General features: G+C 38.6%; 1 protein-coding gene across 1 annotated transcript in view; it reads right to left on the reverse strand.

Annotated features, from left to right (window-relative positions):
- Positions 1-16,974, reverse strand: part of ITGB6 (integrin subunit beta 6) — a 75,878-nt gene that overhangs the window by 15,478 nt on the left and 43,426 nt on the right. The window contains exons 11-15 of the mRNA XM_024202941.3: positions 14,022-14,111; positions 9,206-9,340; positions 8,551-8,968; positions 7,224-7,446; positions 4,584-4,681 (exon numbers count right to left, since the gene is read on the reverse strand). Coding sequence (XP_024058709.2) covers positions 4,584-4,681; positions 7,224-7,446; positions 8,551-8,968; positions 9,206-9,340; positions 14,022-14,111 — 964 coding nt within the window. The remainder of the gene's footprint in view (positions 1-4,583; positions 4,682-7,223; positions 7,447-8,550; positions 8,969-9,205; positions 9,341-14,021; positions 14,112-16,974) is intronic.

Raw genomic sequence — 16,974 nt, forward strand, 5'->3', positions numbered from 1 at the left:
ATTCAAAAGGCTCAAGAACCAGAAGGCAAATAAAAGGAACCCCAAATTTATTACTTTTTTAAAATGCCACGACTTAAACTAATCTCAGGATTTTTCAGGGCTTGACTCCAGATTTTTGACAACAGTGCTTTAATTTCTTAAATTTAATTTACACTGAATATATTCATTCCTCCTCCAAGGTGTCCCACTGTTTTAGTATATGAGGTCATTAACACTAGGCATTATCTAGGTTTTTAAAAAATTCATACTCAAAATACAGCCCTCTATAGTGCACACTGAGTTTTATTAACAAGACAACACAAGAAATATGTTTAGAAGACATGTGTAATTTGCACTAATTATGGTATCTGTGGCCATGATTCACTACATTACTCCAGTTTTATACCAGCATAATACCATTGATTTCAGCAGAGTTTGAAATCAATGGAGTTACACCAGTATAAAACTGCAACGACACAGTGGTGAACTGGGCCCTGAGAACACACAAAACTCAGTTAAACCTGAATGGGTTCCTGGACATGCTAGTGGATGCAAAAAGAGTTTTAGACTGCAGCATTTATCAGGTCATCTGGAAAATTTCTTGTTTGTCTTTTAAAAAAGGTATCCCTACCACTCCCCATCTCAAAAAAGAAACGAGAATTTAAACAAAATAACAGTAAGGAGCTGATTTTAAAAACACATTTATCTGAAGAATAAGGATAAAAAATGTACACACCAACCAGTTCAGGGGTGCTGGAACTAGGGACGCTGGGGGTGTGGCAGCACCCCCTGGCTTGAAGTGGTTTCCATCATATACAGGTCTTACAGTTTTGTTCAATGGCTTTCAGCACCCCCACTATGAAAACTGTTCCAACTGCACCAGTTTGATTCCTTCTGAAGTGTTTTAGCTTTGTACTGGGTCAGATAGCATGCAAGGCTTATCCTAGGCAGCAGGACTGCAGGATTAGTGCCTGAGGTTTACGTTGCACTGAGATGGGAAGCTGACAGCTTTAAAGGGGTGCCTCCACTTAAATGTTCTTAATTATGCCAAAGTGGAACAAAATCACTTTTGTCAAATATATCTGCCGCTTATGCTCCTTTTAGTTCTTTCCTAATCATACTGTCCTGGGCTTTTAGAATTGCTTTATTGTGACTCATACAAACAGTAAGGGAACATGTATAGACCTGATAGGATGTGTGTGCGGAGCAGAGCTGGGGAAGGAGTATGGGAACACACTGAACACTAGCTGTGCATGTGCCTCAGGGATGCAGCTCAAAGCAAGTGCCTGGCCCTCTCCCCAATCTGCAGCTCATTTCCCTGATCCTCTCCTCTGCTGGCTCTATAAGCTGGTTGAGTATGTTCCTCCTAACCCTGCTCCCTGGCTTGTAGCTCCATACCTAGCTACATGGAGAGACAGATGCCTCCTTGACCTTTCTTCAGTTTCCATCTCTGGCTCCTGTAGTTCATATAGATTTTTGCAGCTATCTCAGCATTTTTAGAAATTTTCAATTTTTTAATACTTAACATTAATTTGACAATTTCTCTTCATCCATGAAAAACAGTAACATAAAGTAGCACCTATAAAAACTCAGAAACTTCAGCACCTCCACAGTTGTTGTGTTATGTTGACACCCTGTTGGAGTATGAGGACAAGAACATTCAAGTGAGTTTCCTGCACAGCACTTATAAATGTGATGCTAGCACTTAAAAGTGGGAAGTGAAACTGACTTTGCACAGTGCACTGCCAAATGCACAAAGTAGGCAATCTAAAGAAACAGAAAAAAACATGTATGTGTTTTTGTGTGTATTTTGGGTGTTTGTGTTTAACTGTTTCTCAATTGTAATCAGCTCAGGTTTTACGTGTAACAATTATTAGTAAAGGAATCTTTCAGACAAAAATCTATTTAGAAATTTTTAATATTCTATATAAAATATTTTTTAAAAATATTCAAATTTCACAATGAAGCACTCAAAAATCAGGAAACACCCAAGTTGAGGTTGCAACCTTGCCCAGAAGCAGGACTCCTAAAATGCAACAGAACAGGGCTCCCTTTGTGACTCTTACAAAATGGGCAACCCTTCTTAACTTCTTTGCCGCTTACAAGGTCTATGGGAAAGGAGTGAAGGGATCCTCTAAACCCCTTGCCTCAGTCCATATGCAGCTACGTTAGCCATGCATAGTGCAGTCTTCCTTAGCTGCACTCTTTGGACTTGACCAAACTCCTATTGAAGTCAATGGGAGCTTTTATATTGACTTTAATGGGATTTGGATCAGACTTTTCAGAGACTAACAAACACCCCTCGCACAGATACATACACACTATATACAGTTTCAAAGGGTTAGAACTTGTTAAGTTAAAGCCAACGAGTATTATTATTTATCACAGTAGCACCTAGATGCCTCAGTCAGGATTGAGGCCCCATAGTGCTAACCCCTGTACAAACATAGATTAAAAGATGGTCCCTGCCTCAAAGATCTTACAGTCAAAATATAGGGTGAAATGCAACAAATATGTATAACTAACAATGAACAAGAAGCTGGGGGAGGAAGAACAAGGGTAACAGTGACAAATTTATGCAGTTACATAGGGCAAGTAATGCACAACTTGATTAATTCTCATTGCATTGCAGTTCAATGAGAGGGAGGGATAGCTCAGTGGTTTGAGCATTGCTAAACCCAGGGTTGTGAGTTCAATCCTTGAGGGGGCCATTTAGGGAACTGGGGTAAACATCTGTTTGGGGATTGGTCCTGCTTTGAGCAGGGGGTTGGACTAGACGACCTCCTGATGTCCCTTCCAACCCTGATATTCTATGATTCTGTTGTTTTTGGAACCTCTGATTATTTTTTTCTTTTAAGTATTCATTTTCTCCAGACCACTTAAAGTCACTTCTCATTGAGGGCTATTTCCATGCCCAAATCAATCATTCCACCCACCACTCTCAACCATTTTGGATCAAGTGTAGAGCTGTTCAAATAAAGTTTGCAATAATTATTTTATTTGTGGAGTTAGAATGGAAACTATCATGCAGTTTTTACTACAGCAGTTATGAACAAAATCAAAGTCTACAGTTGCTGAAGATTATGGTCAGGGAAGGGTAGAATTTGAAAGAGGCTCAAGTGCAAAATTAGGACAAAGCAGTGTCAACCCAGATTCTCTCTCTCTAAACACACAAGGATATAGACAATGCAATGGGCTAGTCCCAGTTTTCAGTAGTATTGTGGATACCTTAAATAGAATGCTCTATGTATCCTTGGCTACAAAGATCTGCCATTCAATGATAGCTTTTTGAAAATTTGTACTAAGAATACCAAATGATACCAAAAACTGTATGGAAGGTACTCAGATACCAAATATCCATGCTACCCACAGTCTTCTAAATAACTATCCAAACAAACCTGTTCATTCAATTTATTATTTTTACTTGTATGTTTCTGAGAATTTTTGCCATAAATATATACTACTTATTGTACTTTTACCATAAACTATAGGAACTTATTTGGATTTATAGATTAGTATCATCCAAAGAAATGTATCTATCATTTGAACAATGATTAATTGCTTTTATGAACTTATTTACAGTTTATAGAATTCCATATGTTCATGAATATATACCACATATATTAATCATTGTAACTTATTGTTAAGTTCTGGAATACAATGTTGCCATCACTGCCCCCAAAGATAAATTCTTACAATTTTTGCACGTTGTATTTGATAGCTGTAATAGAAACCACAAAATACAACTGTGCTGAAGCTCATCTCAGAAAGGATGCAAATGTCACTGGATTGCTGCTATTTGTTATCCTGTGGATAAATTCCCAGCGGTTTAGTGCAAACAATCTCAAGATGTGCATACAGCATTCTGCATTGTTGTCCTAATTATTGTATTTGCCTGATCTAGAGGTGAAGTCATATCTGTGATATGTTTACAGCATAGTGATTGTGCTGCCTTGCCTCAGAATTACAATATGTCAGGGTATTAGCTGGCACTGGAAGTAATTACAGATTGTCTGCATAACTATATGCAGGCCCCTCCCTTTTTTTCTTTTTAGAAAAAGCAACGATATTGCTTAGCGGTCTTGTTTAAAGTTTTATTTCTTTGTCTATGAGGGTAATATTTTATTCAATTTCTGTCCTGGAAGTTCTCATGAACTTCAAAGGAGTCACTGCATGTGCATCTGAGGGCAGAAATCACAATGAAACTTATGGGTTGGGTATAATTTTACACCCAGATGCTTTTGTCAGGATACTGCTTTCATTGGGAGTTTGAATTAGTGCACGTAAGACTAAAATTCAGCCATAGGTGGATTACAGTTTTCAAAAGTTGGTTAGGAAACTAAGTGTATAGTGGTGAGTTAATTAACCTGAAGGGATAAATAGTTCTGACTGCTATTAATAAGAATGTTTTTCAGTGCAGTACTGTATATGTAGATAGATAGTCAAATAACTGGCATAATTTTTTAAGCCAATCCCATGGAAAAAATGATGTATGTACTGCAGTAATTTTCAGATATTGTATATACTTTTATGTAAAACTAATGAAAAATGAAGCTATTAATAAGGCAGACAGCAAAAGGCAGTTAAATAAAAGATGTACAAACCTTCTGCACTGTTGACAGTTGCATCAACTAATCTACATTTTTCATTGCATTCTGCCTGTGACTGGACATCAGAAGCCAAATGACATTCTATGCAGCTCCTGTGAAAAATAATTCAAAAGCTCATCAATCTCTGTCTGTTACAAAGCACAAATATAAAGGAGAATATATATGCTGTCTACTTTTTAAAAAGAAGCCAACAAAAGGTCTTGTGCTATAGATACAGTAGTTCTCAGAAATGTGATATGTATTGCCTCCAAAAAACCCTGAATAAAGGTACTGTAGTTAAGTACTCTTTTGCCCTCTTTCTCTCTAAGCTCTTGTTAGTTACCAGACAGAACCCCAGGCAACATTATTCATGTATGTCTGATAAAGAAATGGGGTTACTCATACATAGCATTCATTTTTAAAGATAAAGGTTCTGAATTAAGCCTACACTAAATACTTGTCAGAAGAATGTCTACCAAATGGACTAATATTTGATATTGACTTCAATGTGAGGAGGCTGAGAATCTAATATAAAACTCCCTATGTTTAAAATCTCTTAAATATTGTGTTATATTTACCAAGTAACTAAAAACATGCTCAGGTATCTTAACAGATGTCTCTCAAATATGATTCACTTGTCTCAGGAGCTACTAACACAGATGCTAATTAAGCTGATGCAAGTTATTGGCAAAATAACTTCAAAATATCTTATTTACTTTATTTACTTGTACAATTACTGGAATATTTAAAAACAAACTCAGGGTCTGATCCAACTCCCACTGAAGTCAATAGAAACTCTCCCAGTGATTCAATTGGAGTTGGAGCCCGTCTAGAGTCCGCTAGTGGAATAAAGAAAATACATAAAGAAAATTCACATAAGAAAATTGTTGTTGCAAAGTATATTGGAACAATTCTAGGTTTAAAGCATTGACTGGATTCAGAGGCTGAGACTCTGAGAACAACAACTCTGTAGGACTGACTGTTTAAAAAGAAACTGGCCATCACAGTTGTTGCATTGAATTACATCCCTCTATGAGAATAATGCTGAGGGTACTGTGATTGTTTTCATGAGATGGGGGTGACCTTATCACTCACAAGTGAAGCAGTGAATAGAATACATGAGTGGGTAATGGGATAGTCCCTATCAAATGTAGATACATTCAGTGTTGTTGGTGTTTTTGTCATATTTGCCATGTTTCTCAAACTACTGCCCTCACTTTCTCAGCTGCCTAACCATGTCTCTCAGTCCCCTCTGACCTGGTCTCTTAACTTAGCCATGTCTTCCAATCTTCTCTCTCTTGGCTTTTCCAGCCATATGTTTCAGCTGTCATGGCAGTGACAAAGAAAGAGGAGAGATGGAAAAGGTCTGACAAATGGATGATGTGGAATATATTTTTAATATGCTAACTCAATGCCCATCAGATAACTAAATATCTCCTATTAGTCTGCTGAATTAGTCAGAGTATAAACAGATCAATAATATTTACTGCATAATGTACTTATACTCAAGGGCTATGTTTACTCAAAATATTATGCACTTAGCCTATCCATGTGAGTCTTGAGCAAACTGTATTGGCCTTCTGGGACCTGATCCACTAGTTGTACAGAGCCATAGTAGTATAAGTTACACATCATGGAACGGGTTCCTTTCTCATTTACAATGCTATATTGAGAATAAGGCAATGGAATTCCAAAGGGGTAAAGACAGTGTGGGAGAAGAAGCAGGCCTCAGGTATAAATCAATATAAGTAGCAGAGTAGTGATACTTTAACGTAACTTGCACTGATTCAGCACTCCGTGAACGTGCAAATGTACTTCGCACCAATTTGGTATTCTATGGAGAGCAATTCAAGCACCTTGCCTAATTGGGCAGTTGTGCCTACTTATATCAAGTAGGCACTACTGCAGATAAATTCAAGGCTGAATTTATCCTCGGACGATTTGGCAATAGTGCAGGCATACGAATGTGTGTTTAGAGGATCTGCTTTTCTTACCCTCTTTTTAAATGCTTTTACTGGTATACCCGCGCATGCAAGCTCCACTTCTTTTACATATCTCAATGAAGGTGAAATCAGTGCCTCTTTGCCACTTATGATCAGTCTCAGATCAGCTTATACCTGATGCATAACTTACGCCACTGCTTTTATCTCCACTGAACTCACCCAGACACTCCTATGACAGCTGCATCTGCTTAATCCACGCTCCATTTAGCTGAATTTGGTATTTGAGTTGCTATATATGTGTAAATCTGGTGTAGCTTCTGAGAGCAGAACTTGGCCTTCTGAATCCGCAGACATAAATAATGTAACAGTCATGTTGCAAACTTTATTATATGTTCCTTCCCTGTCTGTTTTTCTTTCTGTGACATTGGTTATGCTGCTGTGTTGTTGTTCTGTTCCATGAACAGATGTCAGTATTGCTCAGCTGAATTCATTGTAGGACTTTTCCCTGAAGTTCATTTTGAGATCTAGCGGATCAATGCTGAGAAATGTTTGGTTTCTGCATTATGATTAGATCGCACAGAAGAAGCAGAGAAGCCCTTAGGTTCTAGGACCAACACCCAGGAAAAATGTGGTGGGAACCCCAGAGCTATTACTATACTGCACACATCTGAATGAAGCAGAAAATACAAATATGGTAAAAACAATACCTTACCGTTTGGAACTACAAGGATCACCACATGTAGGGCATCTTTCACATGTGCTACCAGAGGCCCCGGGATTTGTGCAAACACATGTTCCACAAATGCATTCACCTCTTCCACTGCACAGTATTCCATCCTCAGAAACACAGGAGTTAGTGTCAGTTGTGCAGTTACAATATTCACCAGTCCATCCCCTGTGGCATACACATTCACCACAGTCACAATCACCATTACCTAGAAAAGTAATGGTTATCTTGCCAGGTTAGTGTTTTCATTTAAAAGTGACAGAAGAAGTCATTACAAGCATTCTATTTCAGAATGCACATTTTCATTACTACCAGCACCTCTCATATTTAAAAAAAACCACCCTTTTCAATATATAGTTAAACATAAAGGACCTGATTCGCATCTCACTTAAACTAGTGCAACTCTATTCACTTTAATGGAGTCACTCCTGATATATATGGGTGGGAGATCAGACTCGATCCTCATGGGCCAAATTGTCTTTTCATTGACACTGGGATAACTCCAACCTACCTGATTCACTACTGTGCTACTCCAGAGAGATGCCAGTTTAACTCTATTCCCATTGTTTTTAATGGACTTGCTCTGGAATTACAACACTGTAGCAGACAGAATTCAGTCCAGAAGAAGAAAATAAATATAAAGGGCCTGATTCTTACTTCACTGACACTGGTGTAAATCAAGAGCAATTCCACTTATATCATTGGCATAAAACCAGTGTGAGATCGGAATCAGGCTCAAAGTGATTAAATACTGGAGGGCATACTTGGATAATTATAAAACAGAGAAATGGTACAGTTTTGGGGACAGATCTGGAAATGACAAAATGAGACACACACCCTGGAGTTGCCAATAGCCTGGTGGTTAAGGCACTCACCTGGGATGTGGGAGACACAGGAACGTGTCCTAACCACTGGGGTACAGTCCCTCATTCTCTCTGGTCCAATTAATATTTAATTATTTATTTGTAGAAAATGGAAGAGCTCCAACAGGAAAGATTGAGACACTGCTGCTATAGCATCGCAATTAGGGCACTCACCTAACATGTAGGAGACCCACAGACTGGGACTCCCACATGCCAGGGGAGTGCCATAACCACTGGGCTATGGGATATTCTGGTGTGGGAAGGGATCTCTCTCTCTCTCATTTTTTTGCAGAAATTTTTGAAAGGTTCTGGTTTCATGCCAACGTGGAATGAAAACAAATGTCAAAACCTTGAAATTAGCTCACATCTGGGAATACACCTATAATGAAGGTCACATCTACATAAAAGGTTATAATATAGATTTTAAAAATAGTTTAAGGGGGACATACCTCCACATTGCAATCCTTTAAATCTCACGCAAGAGAAATTGTCACATTCACAGTATGGCCCATAAATATTTCCATACACTGAGAAATGGCAAATACACTGCCCGCAGTAACAGTCGCCTCTCCCGCTGCAGGAGCTCTGCTCTGGAGACCTTTTACAGGAATTTGTGCTCAGGGAGTTTTCATTACATTCACAATAAGGACCCATGTAGCCAGGGTTGCAGGCACACACACCACACTCAAAAGAGCCCTTTCCTTTGCTGCATTTGGAACTGTTCATCTCAGCCTCCTTCTGACAGTTACAGCTGCATTCCAGCTGAATATCAATTTCCAGGGCATCACTCAGGCCCACAGGCTTTATTACAATCTGCCTCCACCTTTTCTCACAGGTAGGTAGGCTTACTGTCATGTTGAAAGAGACCTGGGGAAGAAAATATATTAACCATTCGTGGCTGCAGCATACAAAATGCAAAGAATACTCTGGACATATAATGCACAGCCAAGAACAAGAATTTATTAGGTATTGCCTAATAACTCTCAATTTGTTTGGAAGAGATTTATTAAATAAAGGAAGCAAGATTTCTGCCTTGGTGTTCTAAAAAAATCTCTCTCAGTTTTACAGGAATGAATGTCATTTGAGAATCTGTTATCTACTTACTGTCTCTCCCACTTTTATATGGGAACATTTCCTCTGGTGCGGAAAAATGGTACCATTGTTACAGATTGCCGTGAAAGAGAGATTGAGTCCTTCTGTGTCTCCTAACACCTCCAGCTCCACTTCAGATCGTAGCTCCTTAAAGAAAAGGAACACGATGGATGGAATGGTTGCTAATGCTCCACGTCTTTGTGACGTATATTGGAAAAACTCAACCTTATCTATGCAGTAAAGAATTCCGAATTTTTATACTTTATTTACATACTTCTTTCTTACAAGAAAAATGGAAAATGAACAAAGTATTGGCTTTTAGGCTAACGTCAACAGCCGTATCAGCTGAATATCTGATACCAGAGCGACCATATCCTGCACTTGTAGGGTAATGTACTTAATGCTCTAATAATAAGTCTTCTTTCATTTCTAAGTACTCTGCTCCCTTCTGTAGGTTTTAATTTAGCCATGGCCTTACTGAGGAATTTATATGATCACTTTGCTAACACTGTAGCTTTCCTTGTTTAGCATGTAACCTTACAGTCTTTGCTCAGGCATGACACCCATTGACTTCAGTTTTGTCTGAGAATGGCCAGAGAAAAGACTCCAGGATTTGGCCCTATCTTTCCAGTACCAGAGCCAGCCCTAATCCTCTGGCTCTGGCTCACTCCATTGTGTAAATCTGAGTCTCTTCTTCTTCCTGTTTTCTTCTGTTCCCCAGATGGAAACTCTTTCAGTTTATGAGCTTTCGCTTGGATTTCAAAACAGGTTCAGTAATGCCAGAAATCATGCTATTATTGCTTAAGGAAGAGAGACTCTTCATGTTGCTGCCTGCGCTCTCTCACACTCTGCTTTCTGGGTTTCATTCTTAAATGTTTTTGTATTACACTTTTGACAATATACTGAGACTTGATCTAAAACTCACTGAAGACTGCGGCAAGATGGACTCCTATGGACTTTAATGGGCTTTCTAATTCAATCAATAGCGTGCATCAGGCTAAACCTCAGATACATAATCCGTTTGATGGGAAATTTTCATAAGTGCTTAAGGGATTTAGGAGCACAAGTCCCACTGACTTCCAATGGGATTTGTGTTCCTAAGTACTTTAGATGCTTTTGAAAATGTCCACTTTTTCTTAATTTCCCTGGAGACTCTCATGTGAGTCATCCTAATGAATGGGACCACTCACTTGAGTAAAGGTTTGCAGGACTAGGTGCAATGGGCATTAGCTGAAACTTCAAGTGGAATATGTATAAACTCGCATAACTGTCTCATTTGTATAAGCTTTGGATTCTCTACATAGAATCATAGAATCATAGAATATCAGGGTTGGAAGGGACCTCAGGAGGTCATCTGTTTATCTACCTCATTTTAATTGTGTCTTTCCATCTGAAAAACCTCACTGAAGTATTATTTTAATAAGATAAATGATAGCAGCCCATTTGTTAAGCAAGATTTTTAATATATTCATTTAGCTCCAAATCCACTCTATAGTACACAGCTTGAGCAACAAGGCTGTGCAGTGAGGATCAAGTTGGGGAGCTGGATGGGATGCAATTTCTCCCTCCCCGCTGCTACTCCAGCCACCGACTGAAGTAGCCTCTGTGCTGCCTGCATCTCCCTCTGAAGCAGGAAGATGGGCACCTCCTCTGGCTCTGCTGTTCCCCAGCCTTCTCTGTTTGGAAGTACAAAGGAACCTCCTTAGAGAGCTCTAATTCAGCTGGCAGGGTCTGTGCAATCTGTGAGTGGCATCCCCAAATCCTGCCTACTCTCCAGGCAGTGGAACTATACAGTTTCTGCTGCCACCAAGGTCTTGTGTGCCCATATAGGGAGGGGACAGGGATTTACCTCTTAGTGAAAGTGACATTATTGCCAACTCCAAGCATTCAAAAATTATGAGTCCAGCCCCAGAAAATCGTGAGATTTGCTTAAAAATCATGAGATTAAAAATAATAAATATTATGTTCTTTTGATTTGCCATCTGGTGTGGGGATGTTTAGGGTCACATGGTCAAGCTTTTCTCTGCAGCCATGAAGGCAAGAAAATTCCTTAAAAAAAAAAAACCCAAAAACCAAAAGCAGAGATTCTCACACAGTAACTGATTCCAGCAGCTGGGGTTCTAACAAAAGCATCAACTACCATGAGAATGATGCTAAAATAAGGAGAGTTGGCAATGCAGACTTTATAAGATGTACCACAGAATAGTCTGGTTTTCAACTCCTCACTCCATCAGCTGGATTGGAGGTCCAGGGCTGGAATTGAGGTGCAGCACTGCAAAACTATTTAAAAGTGAAATTGTAATTGTAAGTACAAATTAAATGCTGCTGTGCATAAGCCCATCATCCTTTTGGTCAGATGCATGGGATAGATCTTTATCACCACGTCTCCATTTTCTATTTGTGAAATGTTTTTTTAAATTAAAAATATGTAACACCTTCAGCTGAAAATGAATGAAAATCCGGGGTCAAACTCCACCCTGTTTTCACCTCCATGACTTCAAGGGAAGACTCAAATCTAGTGGGTTACATGGGCATAACTGGGAGCAGAATCTGGCTCCCAAGTACAGTGAGCATTAAAACATTCCTGCAGAAGCACTTTTAACTCAAAGATTTCCTGAATGAAACAGGCATCAGCGGTGTTACAAACTTGAGCCTTTGCTAGCAGCTCCCTCTGATCTGTTTAAAATATTATTCCTTCAATCTTTATTACCCTGTAAGCCAAAAGGGACCTGGCTGCTGGAGAGAACGGAATTCTTTGTATTTTTAAGAATGCTGGAATAACCTGGGAATCAACAGGCTTGATTTCAGATATAATGCAACTTGAATGATTGCTTTGAAGATACAAAGCTAATACAGAATTTACCCTTTGTCAAAACAGGTAGCAACATGCTTACTGGAGACTATGAATCACACTGGGGGGGGGGGGCGGCACAGGGAAAGATGAGAACATTTTACAACAAATATTTTGACAGCTCATAGTTTCCTAATTTGCTTACTCCCACTGAAGATTTTAGAGGTCAATACATCTGTGAGTGATATTAATAATAACTTGAGTTTCTATAGTGTATGTCATATAAAGAACATAAAGCATTTTAGAAACATTCACAGATTTAACCTAACACCATGGGTTGTAGCCCACGAAAGCTTATGCTCTAATAAATTTGTTAGTCTCTAAGGTGCCACAAGTACTCCTGTTACTTCTGAGGAAGGTAATTATTATTATTCCTAGTTTACAGATGGGGAAACTGAGGCAGAGAGAGACAATGCAAGGTGACACAGGAGTGTAGCAGAGCTGGAACTAGAACCTAGAATTCCTAAGTCCCAATCATGTGATTTTTAACAAGTTCACCTTTATTCCCACCACAATTTCAGCTTTTCTACACTCCCACCAAATATAAGGAAATGGTGTTTCATTCAGTGAGGCATCACTTCATTTTTATTTAAAATATTCTGCAAAATAAATCTTCAAAGCACTCAAGGAGGTGGGAAGGAGGATTTTCTTAATGTTTGGGTTAACTTGCTTTTTGTGCTTAAAAGAGTTTCAAACACGAACTAATGGAATAATTAACCTTTAGCATTAATACAATGGGCACGAATAAATTCTGAAAGTCTCTCAGCCAGGGGGCCTTGATTCATATGTGGCAACATAGGTATCTATATGAGGCTCCAATTGGCACTCCTCTCACTCTCTGCCCTGATCAGAGGAACCCTGTACTTTTCAAACTAGCCAAACTATTTGTGGAGTGCTGAGCAATGTGTGGGAGCGGCCAGGATCCATTTTCCAGCTTCTCTTGCAGATAGTAAGTAAAAGTGGCTTTTCATCCATTAAAGGTGGAGTAACAGTAGCTATGTCCTAAAATTCCATCCTCAATTAACCCTAACAGAAGGCATGTACCCTTAGTCCTATGTTAAACTCCAGAGGTGGAATCCTGGCTCCACTGGAAGTTTTACCATTGACCTCAATGGGGCCAGGATTTCACCCAAGGTCTATTGCAATAGTAGTCCCTTGATTGATTGATTTTAAAGTGCATTGTCATATTTATTTGTTAACTTTATAGAAAACCTGTTGGTGTTTATTAGAAACCCATAGTATAAAAGCTATTACAATTAATTATAAAAGATTTCACAATTTATGTTATTTTTTTCTTTGTCCTGCAAATCAAAATAATTTTGTTGAACCTATTAGAGATATGATATAAATAAAGGATGTGAGAATAAAAAAGCATGGGAAATGATAATTACAAAGAGGGGTTTTTTAAAATGTAGTAATTGCTAGAGTACATGCTTGTAATAAAGAAAAGTGAAGTAAAGAAAAAAACAACAACAGGGACTAGCACCCTCAATATATTACTGTAAATGTACCCAGAGAGATTCCCCTGACTTCCAAGAGCAAGGCAGCCAGGATCTATTTTATAAACAAAGCTCTGAAAGGCAGCACCAGGTTTATGTCCCTATTTGTATTTCCCCACATAATCTTAAACACATTCAAATCTTTTTTTCCTGCCTATATTCTATCCTTTAAAAATATTAGAACAACTTCACAGCGGCACCACCACCTAGCTAAAGCAGTGAATAGCATTCTTAGTGCATTGCTTTCCAATATTACTGCAAAACAGTGTGATGTATATACTCAAACAACATTTGAACTTGCATGTTCTTTTTTTCAGGACCGATGGAAAGTTTCTATAATGCTGGGCATCTGTCCACAACTGATGCACTTATTGTAAACAATGCAGAAACAAAACCAAAGGCATTTGTTTTCACCAAATCACAATTTAATATCTGAGAATAGCAGACATGCAAAAGGAGAAGTATGTTATAAACATACCTTATATGCATCAATGATCAATTGGAGAATATTTCCAGAATCTTTCTGAAGTTGTCCAACAGTAGCTCCAGGAATAAGTTTGGCATAATTCTGGAAAGAGCAAGTATAAAATATAGACTTAAACTGTTAACAATAATTTGAAAGCATAAATTGGTAATAGGTGGTATGGTCCATCTTACTGGCAACGTACCCCACCCCCCAAGCCCATAACTACCAATCTAAAGAATTATGAGTAGGATTTTCCAAAGCACCTAAGTGACCTCAGAGCGAGCACAAGTCCTTTTGAAAGTCAATGGAGGAGCACAAGTCACTTAGGAGTTTTTGAAAATTTTGTTCTCCAATTAAAGTGAAAATATACTCTCAACAGTTCTATTTGTTTTTAATAAAAATAATCAGAGCCTGATTCTGCTATTCTTACTACTATTGTAATGTTGTTCCCATGAGCCCTATATGCATTTGTTTAAGAAACTATACTTTTCTGAGGCAGGAATATGTTAACTAGCATATAGCGTACTGTGCACAAGGGCTCAGCGACGAAGGGGCCATAAGGCCTCAATAAGCATGAGACTGGTGAGCCTGGAACATAGGCTCTGAACTATTTGCTGCTGTTTTATTACTGGAATAGAAATACCACATGTTAATCATTGGTTAGTTATAATTCAGGAAGGATTGCCTGACTATTGCCATCGGGGCGGCTCTATGTTTTTTGCAGCCCCAAGCACAGTAGTCAGGCGGCCTTTGGCGGCATGCCTGCGGGCGGTCTGCGGTCACATGGCTTCGGCGGCGTTTCTGCGGGTGATCTGCCGGTCCTGCGGCTTCGGCGTACCTACCGCCGAATTGCCCCTGAAACTGCGGGACCGACGGACCTCCCGCAGGCAGGCTGCCAAAGGCCGCCTGACTGCTGCCCTCACAGTGACCAACAGGCTGACCCCCACGGCTTGCCGCCCCATGCACGCGCTTGCTGCGCTGGTGCCTGGAGCCATCCCGATTGCCATGATTATATGCTATTTTGTGTTAACAAAATTGTGGTCATTTAATGTCCAGTCTCACCTTTGTGCTGTCATTGTAGCATGACACTCAGCAGCTAGTTGTTAGAACTAGTAGCTAATATTAATCTCATCTGGTGGTTACTACAGTGCATTTAGGGCTTGAACCAATGCCTATTGAAGTCAATGGGACTCCTTAGAGATAATGAGATGGGCAGTTAAAAGAGAAAATTGGTAACGTGATAAACTCTGCAGAAGAAAGCTGCTGTTATAATGCTGATTTTTTAAACATTAAAAGCATTTTAAAAAAATCAGTGAAGATGGACAATTTGATTCCCTTAAATCCCTCTTATACTTTGCACTTCCATCAGTATTATGCTTACTTTAAATATTATGTATGAAATACCTACCATTCATTACATTACTAAAGTGCTATTTTAAATCAGCAGGATTAACACACATTTTATGTGACAACAGGCGATTTGGCATGCCTGACTCCTGTGAATTATAGCACTCCGTCTTTGAAAGATTGTTCTTAGCATTTTGTAAACATGGCCGTTATGCAGGCTGATTATAAATGAGAGTTGGAGAGTTTGGAATCTAAAATATCATTGCGTTTTATCTGGGGCATGCAAAACAAACAGCAGGAACATAGTGGGCTTAGGGCCATATTCTACCTTTCCTCTTTGCACAAAAATGCCATGGATGACAATGTGAGTTCCATGGAAGGCACAGGTGCAGACTATGGATTGATTTTAAGAAAGTTTCCATCTTTGAGCATATGTTTTAATGTTTTTCCATATAAAGTTTCTGAGCCGATTTACCAGTGTGGTGTGATTGCCTTGGATCGCATGGTTAATATTGTTAACCAGTTACGGCAGGTTGTCTTTTTAGTGCTAGTGTGACACAAATAGACCTTCTATCTTTTTAGCATGCGTTTACTAAATAATTGATTTATTTTATTTACAGATATATTTGCAAAATTCTGCTCTGACTCATTCTTAGTGGAGTTAATTTGAAATTGCTCCACTGAGGTCAGTGGAGTTGCAGATGATTTGCACCATTGTAAATGAGAACAGAACTTGTGACATGATCCAGGGTGGAAGAGTATTATGCCAAATTTAGAAGAACCACATGACATTTTTTGAACAGATCTTAAGCCTAGAGAGCTTCTAGTGCCATTTGGCTATGTTGAAATGAGAGTTTTGAGCAGCTCATTTTTAAACTATATTCTCTTTGTCTAGAAGCAAAAGAACAATTGCTTCAAAAGAAGAATATTTTTGTTTGCATGGCACAGGATTCCATTTAGTTAGAAATACATTTGTGTTGTTTTTTCCTCAGCTTTAATTAGAATGATTTTTAACATAATTTTCCTTGAAAATAAATTTCAATTAAGGAAAAATTGTTTTGCAAATCTCCAAAAAAATTCCAAGAAACCCAAAGCTTTAGACAAAATTAGCAGTTTCATTAAAACCTAAAACACCAGTGGATTCCCCTACCCTAAATGTGGTACACATAGTCTGTCAAATTCTCACTGTCATCACAATACTCATAAAAATAATTTTCAAATCAATAGCTTTTAAAAAGAAATTATTTTCTTACTCTGTTATAAACAGCTTTCAGCTAAGAATAATGATATATTATTTGGTCAGCCATATGTGAATATATTCCAGAGGAAGGTCTTTTTTGTTTGTTTTCCTGACCTTTTCTTTTTTATAAACTATTTTAAACCGACATGCCTCATTTGTAAACAACTTCCTTCCCCCTCATGTGCCCATGCCCCTCGGTTTTTAGCTTTTGAGTAATCTTGGCAAATGTTTAATTTAAAACCACTAGTTCAATGCTACTTTAAAAGCATCTGTGGTCATGTAATACTTTGCTGTTTTAGTTTTGATTCTCCCATGCAACATGACAACTGCTATTTTAAAATTAGGGGAACAGTTTGGTGTTTGGTGACATAAAATACA

Source organism: Terrapene carolina, unplaced genomic scaffold (assembly GCF_002925995.2).
Source record: "Terrapene carolina triunguis isolate 2854851 unplaced genomic scaffold, T_m_triunguis-2.0 Scaffold62, whole genome shotgun sequence".
Classification (NCBI taxonomy): domain Eukaryota; kingdom Metazoa; phylum Chordata; order Testudines; family Emydidae; genus Terrapene; species Terrapene triunguis.